This window comes from Peromyscus eremicus, chromosome 1 (genome assembly GCF_949786415.1).
Source record: "Peromyscus eremicus chromosome 1, PerEre_H2_v1, whole genome shotgun sequence".
Taxonomy (NCBI): domain Eukaryota; kingdom Metazoa; phylum Chordata; class Mammalia; order Rodentia; family Cricetidae; genus Peromyscus; species Peromyscus eremicus.
Window position 1 is genome coordinate 67,391,151 of NC_081416.1, and position 12,016 is coordinate 67,403,166.

A 12,016-nucleotide genomic window follows, 5' to 3' on the forward strand; every position below is an offset into this window, starting at 1 on the left:
CAAAAGAGAACCTCCCTGTCTGCCCATGTACAATCTCCTCTGGTCCTTTGATAGTAAACATTTTTTCATAGTTTCCCCCTTCTCCAAGGTTTAAATATTTTACGTTCAGAAGTGGCAAGAGAAAATTTCCAGTTATGTTTTTGGTGTTTTATTATTCCAACCCACATTAATGGAAACAGCAGAGAATTGGGGAGACTCTTCCCTGGAGTAGTCTTACTTTTCTCACACACAAGGAGCCTCATTCACACCACACATGGATGCAGCAATCTGCTTCCTGCCATTAGGCTGTAAATATCAACCATGAGGTCATCTCGTTAACTTCTCCATCAATAATTCTGAGAAGGCATGAAGCACCCAGCTCCCTGACACACTCCAGCCAGGCTTTCTACATTTTACTGGAAGTGCTTACCATGGTGACCGTCAGGACTCCGGGTGCCGCAGAGCCTCTGACCGCCACTGAAGGCAGATCTCTGGCTGTGTGGACGTTCTGAGAGTAGAGCCGTCACTGCCTGAGGCTTTAGATTTCTGAAGCCACTGCCTCAGACTCAGTAACAGAAAACAAAGGGCAAAGGGCAGTCAGTCCTGGCTGCACCGGGACTCCTTCCTTCCCGCTGTACCCACTGACAGTAAACTAGGAGGGCTGCATCCACTGGAAAGCTTTGTTTATTGTTTTAAAATATTTTAAAAATCTCAACTGTTTCAGTGCATTCCAGGACCCTTAGAAGGAAGGGAACCCAATTCAGATGGTGAAGAGGGGAGATGGTACCACGGGCACACACCAAGTCCTTCCATGCCTCAGGCTAATGTCTCCTTTCAACACCTTTAGAAAGGCTTCTGCCTTCCACCTCAGGTATTCTGAGAGCAGAAATGGCAGCTGAAGGGCTGAAGAGCCAGTCATGGGCTGGTGCTACTTTCACACAGCTGCTGGCTGGAGGAAGGCCCCGGGGAAACTATGGACAACATTGTGGTTGTGACTGAGTGAGCTCCAGGCTCATGGACAGGTGAGCAGTCAGCTACACGACCAATCTTGTGTTTGTTAGCTCTGTGTTTCATCATCACTGTCTGCACTGCCCTTCCTTGTCATGGGGATGATCAGAGGTCATGACCATAAGATGGAAGGCAGAAAGCCTTCCTAAAGCAGGTCCCAAAGCTGTGCCCTTGAAGATGGGTCACATCAACTGCGTATGTGTGTGTTTGTGTGTGTATGCATGTGTGTGGTGTATATGTGGGTATGTGTGTGATGTAAATGTGTATATAGGGTGTGTGTGTGTATGTGGTATGTGTGTAGTGTGTGTATATATATGAGATATGTGTACATGTATGTGGTGTTTGTATGTGTATGTGGTATATATGTTTGTGTGTAAGCTCTCCAGCATGTGTATGAGTGTTTGTATGTATATGTGTCTTTAGGGGGACAGAAATAATGAGTGGGTGGGGACCTTAGAAAGAGAGTGTAGATTTTCTAAGAATATTTCCAAATTGAGGCTAAAGTAAGCACTTACTGCTCTTGCAGAGAACCAGAGTTTGGCTCCCAGAACCTACACTAGCTCACAAAGGTCTCTAACTCCAGGTGCAGGAGGTCTGGCGTCCTCTCTAGCCTTGTAACCACCCTCACTCAGATGCACACACCACAGGCAGAGGCAGACACTTACACAGAAATAAAAATTAATCTAGAGCTAATTGTTTCAAACGATCAGAAACTCCATATGTCCCCTGTTACAATATGTAATGTGTGTTAATCAAAACCACAGCCCAGAAGGTGAAGGTTTCCTTTTCCATCCAAGGAACCAAGGGAGAGCACACCCAGTATCATGGTATGTGTGATGTCATCCTCCTCCCCAGTAGTCTTTCTCTGGGTCTGCCCTGGCACAGCCCTTTGACAGGGGACCCTGCACAGATGGCTCTGTGAACGGGACCAGCAACGAATACCTGACCAAAAGAAACGCAAAGGAGAAGGCCCAGGTATTAGGCACTGGAGTGGGGAGGTCACAGAATGATGCGAAGCTTGGGGCAGATAGACATCACAGGAGAGCACAGTCTTCACACCATTGGGTCCACAAGAAGGGACAGCTGCTGGGAAGACACAAGGGACAGTTGGTTTCAGGTGGGTACACACAGCAGCACACAAGACCTTCCGTTTTTGGATGTTCCCTCTGTGCTTCTCAAGTGTGTCTCCTTGAGGTTCCTAGATCCTGAAAAGCCCCTTTAGCAGGCAAACACATCGTCATGTCACTCCAATCTGAACTACTTCCTGTGTCTCTGGACAGCAAGAGTAAAGTGAACACACACAAACCAGGGAGTTGCTTGCTTGTACAACAAGCACGGCCAAGCGCCAGAGAGCCTTGCAAAGCCTCCTGTTTTCAGGCCAATTCTTCGACCCTTCTCCAGTCTGGAGGCGGCTGCACTCGTGGAGAGCAGGTTGAGCAGACCTGCCTGGCCACTGTGGGACCCGCTCACTGTGAGCTCCGATGCCTGAAGACTGTTTTCTCTCTGAAGCTGGTGACCAGAGACAAAGACTTTCAAAGCTGGCCATGTGAAACCTGTGTGAAGCATTCAGAGAACACGTGCAGTGTGTTCCAGAGTCTGACATGTGCGAACATGCTCATTCTCTTTTCACTTTGGAAGCAACTCCTCCTCCTCAACCAATGTCTGCCTGCTCCATCGCTCTGTGAATGTGTGTGTGTGTGTGTGTGTGTGTGTGTGTACACACATGTGTGTATGTGCATGCATGCCCTTATGGAGGTAAATCAACACCAGGCTTCTTCTTCTCTTGCTCTCTCCTTATTTTTTGAGGCAGGGTCTCCGACTGAGCTTGGAGCTCTCCCATCTGGCTAGACTCTCTGGCCAGTAAGCCCCAGTTAGCCTCCCTCCTCTGCCTCCTCAGCACTGAGATTACAAGCTCGCATTACCGCCTCTGGCTCTTAATATAGGTTCCAGGGATCCAAATCCATCAGCATTTTACCCACTGAGCCGCCACCAGCCCTGCATTGCCCTTTCTTTCTTTTTTTCTTTCCTCCTCCTCCTCTTCTTCTTATTTTTAAGCATCTCTTCATGGAAGAGTGCTTGGCCTGATCTGGCAAGGGTGGGGGTGGGGATCATCCAACAGGAAGGTTTTGGGAAATGTACCCCCTACCACACAAGTATCAGTGAGCTCTCTGGTATCACCATTATGATTGGCAGTGTCTCATGTTTTAAGATTTTGAAAGTCAAGACAAAACAAAATTTCCAAGACAAAACAAGCGGTTATCTTTATATATATTTGGAATCAGAAAAAGAGGGGGGTGGGGAACAGACCCAGAGGGCCCTGGGGGTTAATTGTTACAGGTACCAATTAATCAACTGGTAGATCCAGCTGCACCGTTCATCTTCACACTGGAATGCCACGAGACTCTTAGAAACAGAAGCAGCGCAACCGGCAAGAATCGGCTCAGCTGAGTCATTTGAGGAAATTGTATTTTAAGGGAGAAATAGCATATACCTACCACTGCATTTGGTGTTACAGCACAGCAAGACAGCAAAAGAAGAATCACACAAATATGACAGTAAAAAACGCCCACACATTGCGGCCAACTCAAGATCAAAGCCAGCGTGTCCCTCTGCAGTTGGGGAAGTAACTAGCTAAGCACAGAAATCGTTTTCCACTCACAGGTGGAAGTTTGAGACAGGTTTGCATTTTTTCCCCCAAAACTTAATTTACTCGGAGCCGGTTAGGATAAGAGGGCCTCGTCTGAGGATGAGGGAAGCAACAGCTCATGGTAAGATACAACCACTTTCTAGCACATCAGTCACACTCTACATAGCTTAAGATTAATTCCCAGAGTCCTTTGCACACTTATTCATTGCTTTGCTCTTCGAAATGAAGTTTTTTTCACCCCTGAGCCGACTCCGTTGCGAAAGGACCTTTTCATCGATGTCTTCTCCAAAACTGGCTTTAGAAAAGCTAGTCCGTCGCTCCCCTCCATCCTGGTTGGGCAGCTGCTCAGTAGGATGAGAAAGTAATCAGGTTTCCCAGTCACCTGGTGATTTAGATGGGAGAGGAGGGAGAGGATACAGCTTCTGGGTTAAAAGTTTATTTCAACAGCAACGGTTTTCAAAACCTTTATGACTATGAAGTCACTATGTCTCACCTTCTTAATGGTGAGAAATATTGCTGAAACACAACATGTACTCAACATAGATAGCATCTGGGTTACAGTTGGTTTGTCTACTTTTTATTCTGACATTCAGCATTTACACTGTATATAGTCACATAATGATCACATTGCCATTATTTCATAAGGAATGTTTGAAGGCTCTGATTAGCCCTGGGAATGCTACTGAAAATTCCCTCAGGGGCTAGGAATATGGCTCAGTAGGTAGGGCACCGGCTAGCATACCCAAAGTCCTTGGTTCAAGTCCCAGCACTGTATAAACTGGGTATGGTGGCATACACTTGAAATCTCAGCACTTGGAAGGTGGAGGGAAGGGGATAAGAAGTTTAAGGTCAGGGCTGGAGAGATTGCCCAGTGGCTAAGAGCACTGGCTGCTCTTCTGGAGGACTTGGGTACAACTCCCAGCATCCACATGGCAGCTCACAACTGTTGGTAACTCCAGGGTACCCAAAACCCTCATACAGACATAAATAAAAATAAATCATTAAATTTTTTTTTTAAGTTTAAGGTCATTTTTGGCTACTTAAAACTTAAAAAAAAAAAAAACCTCACTAAAATTGAATGAATTTTAGGCCAGCCTGGGCTGCATGACACCCTCTCGCAAAAGTTTCTATTGTCCTAAGTGTGTAAGGAAGCCTGCTGCTTTATAAGCTAGTTTTAAAATTAAATTAACTAAAAGAAACTCCCCCTGGCAAAACTCATCCAGTGTGACTCAACTCTAGGTTTGTCAAAGCACTGGACTTCCTTCTGGGCTGTCTGTGGCTGCCCACTAAGGTTTCCAGAAAGCGGTACCATTGAGTGACCCTGACATCTTCACCTTCAGCTGCGGTTCCGGTCCTCACCGTGGCTCAAGGCCTGGATAGCACATCATACGGCTGGAGCGCTGAGTGGTGGAATAAACAGATCCAGAACCCCGGAACTCAAATAGGGCCCCGGGAAGCTGCAGTCCAGTCCCACACTGTGTGGATGAGGAGGCAAACACCAAAGCCAAGGCCCCCTCCGGTCACAGCTGCTGAGACCTAGAGACAGCACTGATCCAGGGCTCTGGTGGGAGCTGCTGACACTTGCCAGCTCTCTCTCCCTTTCATGGCTTCAAAAGAAGTCTAACAACTGGCAAGGTGCTAACCAAATCCTGTCCTTGGTAGAGCAGTGACCTTGGTACAGCCTTCTCTGAGTGACACACTTTCTGAGCCTCCTCCCTGCAAAGAAAAGAGCTGGGTGAAGCCAGCACCACTGGCTCCCTGGTTCTCGGTGAGCAGAGCACATGCTTGCAGATGGTGCTGTTTACTGGCTGCTGACTCCAAGCCCTGGTTTCTCAGTTCCAGTAAAACAAGAGCTAAAGCATTTTACTAGAAATGAAGAGACAGCACGAAGTAAAATGCACAAAAGCTTACACCTTTTGCTGTTTGATGTAGAAGACAAGTTTGCCTTGAATTACTCTGTTTGGGTGTTGGGATGAAGCTTGCAATCCATCAAACTCCCTGGAACTCTTTGCCCTGGCTGGGTGAATGACTGGTCTCCAGTTCTCAGAGCTCCTAAGCAAACCTTCCCAAAGGCCCCTGGGGAAAGAAGATGTTCTCCCCACCCCACTGTGTGTGTGTGTGTGTGTGTGTGTGTGTGTGTGTGTGTCTTTCTCTCTCTCTCTGTCTCTCTCCCCTCTGTCTTTCTTTGTGTTTCTGTCTCTCTGTCTCTCTGTCTCTCTGTCTCTCTGTCTCTCTCTCTCTCTCTCTCTGTGTGTGTGTGTGTGTGTGTGTGTGTGTATCTGTCTTTCTCTCTCTCTGTCTCTCTCCTCTCTATCTGTCTTTCTTTGTGTTTCTGTCTCTCTGTCTCTGTGTGTGTGTGTGTGTGTGTGTGTGTGTGTGTGTGTGTGTGTGTGTTGTTGCTGTTGTTTTCTGTTTGATCTGAGAACAGTCAAAGATGGTTTCATAAATATTAGTTATGGTAAAAAAAAACAATAAAAAATTCAGAGTTTTCCCCTGTGTTAACATAACAGATAAATGCTTCCTATTTTAAATCTCCAGCAGGAGGGACCTATGCATCATTGCAGAAAGGAAGCAACTGACTCTTTCCAGAAATGCTCATGATGCTGCTTCTATCCCACGAAAGAAAAGTGCCAGTGCTGGTTATGAGACCCTTAAGACATCCCTAAAAAGACCTCAGCGTACTGGGCTGATCTGAAAGGAGCTGGGCCAACCCATTGTCAGGATACCACTGTGCTCTTGCCTAGCTGAAGGGCTCCATGAAGCTCTAAACAAGAGGATGAAATCCTATGTGATTAGACTACATCGTCACTCACCCCAAACAGTCAGGTTGCCATGAATACCATCCATGGCATTACTGCCTGACAGGGCTGTAACGAGAACAGCATCCTCATGAGCAAAGCTAGAAATATATGGGCAACACAGTAAAAAGAGAAACACTGCCTTACAGCCTAGGAGGTCTCTGCATACTTCAAAGAAAGAATTCTTAATTTAAAAACGGCTACGGACAAGTGCCTCTTGTTCAGAAGTGCTGTGAGCAAACCTTTAGAGCTAAGGAATAGAAAGCAACAGGAAGACACTTGAGAAGATATGCCCATTTACGGCTTGTGAGTCCCACACTTGATCAATGCCATGTCTTAAAAGATCAATGAGTAAATTAGTGTCGAATGCTCATAGGAGGGAAAGGCAAAAGAGAGGCTGTAGTCAGTAAACAGGAAATAGAAAAATGACAGATGCGGAGATCAATGAGAGGAACAGTTATATAAATAACTAGATCACGGTGCTTGAGGGAGTTGTCGTTTGGAATTTCTGTGACCTCTCTTTATCCTAAAACTAGTTCCTCAAATTATGGTGAGCTCAGTAATCACACCGTGACAGGTTAAATTTTAGTGAAGAAAGGTTAAAGTTCACAGTGTCATCAGCAACCAAAGATATTTTAATATTGTAAGATAATGACATAAAAACAAGGACAGATGTTGTAGAAGGGACGTAAATACCCTGAAGAAAGGCGATCATTTTTCTGGATGTCTTGAGCAGCTCCAGAAATATAGTTAGGACCTCCACCAATACTCTTGAATAAATACATGAGTAAATATTTTGGGCAATATTTTATTAGAATCTAACATGTTATCTACATTCTTCATTTGGAAAAAGAGCACACATTTTGGTAAAATTAGGAAATTTCTGCTTCTGAAAAATGACCATTGTGGGTTTTGTTTTGCTTTTGTACAATTTCAATGCAAAATATTTGCTATGATTAAGAGTGTATGCATGTGCAATAAATAAATTATCATGGGCCAAAATACAAACATTTTATATTGGAACTGCCATTTCCACATGCAGGACACAACCATCAAATAATTTACAACAAATTACTACATTCCAGAATTATCTACTGTCTCATATAAATTTCTGCCCTACTAATCTCATGAATCAGTTTACACGTACTTTCCCCTAAAGGTCTAAAAATAAAATAAATGATTTTTTGTCATATATTTCTTGAGATTCTCTTGAATTTGGGTACTCCACCACCCCAACCATTGATCTGACCATCAGAAACAGCCGTGAAACCCTTACCTTAGAAGAGAAAACTGGGTAACACCAAAAGGTGTGCACCATGGACAGCGACAGAACCAAGATGAGGTTGAGTTTTACAGCGCTGAAGAGCAGAAAGGGCAGAATCTCTGGTTAAGTCGCACATAAGCAAAACAAATTTAAGAAAATACAAAAATTCAACATTTCTCTAGGCAGAAATAGGCAGTACTTTACCTAATCATTTTGGATTTTCTGAGATCTGCACAGATGGGTTTTTATTGTCAAATTCCTCACGCTGGCTGTCTGATCTTCCTTGGGTGGCTCTTTTATATCAGAAAAGTTCAGAAGTAGAAATGTCACTGAGATCCATCCTGTATGACTGGTTGGCCTGGCTGTGGCCTTTTGTTCTTGTTAAGTAAGAAAAGGACAGTAACATGGGAGCTGTCGCTGAGTTACCGGGGGTTGACTTCATTCAAAGCTTGCCATTAAGAGTGCCCTTCAAAGGCTCAGTCCCCCACGCAGCTTCCCTGTGACATAGTGGCCAGAGGCCGCAAAAGGAACTTTAAGTATTGTTTTTATCTGGGATTTAAACACTTAGAAAGGATGACAGTGTTTCTTTGAATGTCAGAGTCCAATACAACTGAAATTACTGAGGGACTCGAGTGATCACACAATGATGCACAGATCAGACCTCTACACTCCATCTCCTTCCTTCAAGACTTCAACTGTCAAAGTAAAACAAATGGCACATCTGTTGTCTCTGGTCCCCAAGTCAAGGAATGACACTGTTTGTCCTTTTCTGTAGACACTGTCGAAGTCCTGTGTCTAGACTTCTGTGAGCCTCTACGTCCAACACTTCCTTTTCTCTCCAGGGACAGAGCCTGACTGTCCCTATTCATCAGTGGGTGATGGTGTTAAGAACTTGATTCAGGGGCACTAAGCAGGGACAGATGTTGCTGGGGGACACAATGGAGAAAAACAACAGGGGAGATGCTTCTGCTATTGCTTCTGAAATGGTGCCAATGTTTTCATCATAATAGAAAGATGGAGATGCCAAAGTGCTCGCCACACAAGCATAAGGACCCAAGTATGGACTCCTAGCAACCACATAAAAAAACAGGTGCAGTGGTGCACATTTGTGACTACAGAGCTGGGGAACTGGAGACAAGAAGACCTCTGGAGCTCACTGGCCATCCAGTCTAGACTAGTTGGTGAGCCTCTGGATGATGAGAGACCCCATCTCACACACAAGTAACAAGTCAGTGAGTAACATTAACCTCAGACTTAAACACGCATACAGTGTATAAATGTGTGTGTGCACCCACATACACAACACACACACACACACACACACACACACACACACACACACACACACACACACCAAACAACTGAAGAAAATCTTTTCCTCCTCAGGATCTTCATCTTTTGGAGGGCAAAGGTACCCTGAGTTTGGGACACAGCGACTTGTCACAGCTATATTCACTCCCTTCTCTTGGGAAATGTCTCTCTGTATGACTTTCAGGCAACTGTCAATCATATAGTTCCAGTATGACTACCACAAGGACGAGGAGGTGACCCAGCTCCTGAGAGAACTCAGATCATAGGACTAGAGCCAAGCCAGAGGCCTGGGGCAAGTGTTCCAAACACCTTTCTTAAGAGTTTATTTTGAGGATATCACATAGGCACTGGGAGATAAAGGGGGCCCAAGGAATTGAGGACATATTTTCTCTTTTGGTTATTCCTTAAGACCAGCTAAAATACACACACACACACACACACACACACACACACACACACACACACACACCAATAAACCCCACAAAACAACAAAAACATAATAGAGAAGAATGAGGTTATATCCAGCTGCAACCTTTTGTTGACTGATGAGCAGTAGACTAGCTAGATCTGGGACATGCTTGCTGCCAACTCTTAGTAGACTCCATTATGCTTAGGACTGCAGGCTTTCTTTACATGCAGTAAAATTAACACCAGAAGGAGAGCCAGTAGTAGTGTGCTTAAGGATCATGTAAATGCCACATCACTTCCCTTCTTCTTTGACTTGGCAGGAGACTAGAGAGTTTTAAGGAAGGGCTAAACAGAGGTCTATTAGCTATGTGGAGTCCTAAAAACAAAGGCACAACTCAATGTCATAACCCATGGATCTGTCTCCGATGCAGCTCAGCTCCTAGTACACTTCCAAATGGTCCCTCACCTCAAAACAGATGACAGAAGACCCCTTTCCAAAGCATCTGCCCAAGACAAAAGGAAAGAGCTGCAGGAACTTCAGGGATGCTAAACAAAACCATCTCAGCTGAATGCAGAATGCTAACCTCCCCTGTTGCCAGCTCTGGTAACACAAAACCCTTTTGTGAATGTTTTTAGTACCCGATCTTAAATATACACACATGACCAAGACAGAGGTCCAATAAGCAAAGAACACTTATAGAGCTGTGCCACAGTCAAGAGAAAGAGGATGGAGGACAACCATATGAAAAATTGTGAAGTAATGAAAGAAACAAGAAACATAAAAAATGTAAAGGGGGAAAACTTAAAGAAAACAACTTAATACTCTCAGAAGAAAGACAGAATATATTATATCTATGAAACAAGAAAAGAAAGCTATATAAAAGGAAAACTGCAGGTGACACATTATCAATGAAAATTAAAACAAAAGAAAACTTACAAGTATTGAAAACGAAGGTTAACTAAATCTTCCAGACATTAGACTTAAAAAGACAAAGGAGAAAGTGTGTGGTGCTGAAAGAGTAAGATCAGTGTGATTCCACACAGACATGATGGAAATTCTAGAAAAGAGAGCAGAAGGAATGAGAAGGCAGAGAACCACGGATGAAATATAATTTCTCCCAAAGCTTTCCAGGTGGAAAGGACTCAGCATTGTCTAACACAATGAGTAAAACTCAGCCCGTCCCAAAGCATACCACCAGAAAATTCGGTTCAATTAGCTTCTAAATATCTACAAAAACTCAACTCATGAATACTTTTAAACATCTCAAAAACAACACACAGAATGTAGAGGGCAGTGAAACAATGCTTTCAAAGTTCTGGCAGAATTGTCAACTGTTGTTTCCAATTATTGGAGTCCGATAATTCAGAAATAACCAGACTTTATTCCTCTTCATTAACTGTAAGGCTATGATAATATTTTCATATGTTTAAGTTTTCAAAACAATACTTCCTATAAATACTTTCTTAGAAAGCTACTTCAGGATCTGTTCCACTAAAGTGCACAAAACTATGAAGAAGAAGATGAAGGACACAGTCGAGAGGTAAATCAAGGAGATGAAGGAAATTCCCAGATGGCAGTCAAGAGCCAACCTTGAAAATGAACACTTTGTACTGAGAGCTTGCTGTGGTAGGTTGCATGTACCCAGGCTGCTCTCTGCAGCTCAGATCAATGTCTTCATTGCAGCTCTGGAACGACATGGTTACACCCCACTGTCTTCTACAACTGAGTCTCCGAGACATTAACCAACTTGCCCAAGGTCATGAAGCCAGTGGAGGAGAAAGAAGCTGCCACTCCACTTCTGTGAGACTTCACAGGCTGTCGACTCTTCCATGCATGGCTTTGATCATGGTTGAAATAGCCAGTACTTATGACAGTCAAGCCCTCACTTCCTAGACAACATACACAACACACTGAAGTTTGATTATCTCAGCGTTGAAATCAAGTGCATTTATCCCAATAAAAAATTTCAGATGTCCCCTCCCCCTATCAATACCCTGTCCTTTCTCTAGATCTGATGTGCATATCCCCAGTTGTATCTGTATAAAAGACCTGCAGGACCACAGTCATATTGGGGAGGGATAGAAGTCTCTGAAGGGGCCTTCTGCAAGAGGATAAAAGTCAAAGAATGACAAAATGCCTTGTAAGGAGAATTAGACCACTGGAGAATTGGAGATTGAGTTAGTGATGAGTCTATAGAAAACTAAACAAAAGAAAAAGAGAGATCCTCACTCCAGGGAAAATGGTGCCACATGTGAAGGAAAATAGTAAGCTAACTACTTGACTCAACTGGGAGGAAATGCGCCCAATTATAATGATGTTATTACCAAGGGGCTTCTAACCCAAAAGCGACTTAACTGCACTGAAAGTTATTTCTCGCGTGATCATGTGTCTGGTAAAGTGGATCTACTAATTTCTGTAGAGGGAACTCAAGACATAATGTTGAAAATGAAAATTCAAACCACACTATGTATTCAGAGATAAATACAGAGACAATCAGCTTTAAAAGGTTGAAAGTGGTCGCTCTGGAGGAGGAAACTGAACTGGAAATGGGCTATTACCATAAAGTGCTTCTTGGATGATTTGACTCTTTCAGTAGAGTC

At 43.9% G+C, this 12,016-nt stretch overlaps 1 protein-coding gene across 1 annotated transcript; it reads right to left on the reverse strand.

Annotated features, from left to right (window-relative positions):
• Positions 1–3,836: 3,836 nt before the first annotated feature.
• Nps (neuropeptide S) lies at positions 3,837–11,113 on the reverse strand. The gene is made up of 3 exons (XM_059256523.1): positions 11,006–11,113; positions 7,709–7,813; positions 3,837–4,016 (listed from the first exon to the last, which is right to left on the reverse strand). The coding sequence occupies exons 1-3, from the start codon at positions 11,111–11,113 to the stop codon at positions 3,837–3,839; spliced, it is 393 nt and encodes a 130-aa protein (XP_059112506.1).
• Positions 11,114–12,016: the final 903 nt, after the last annotated feature.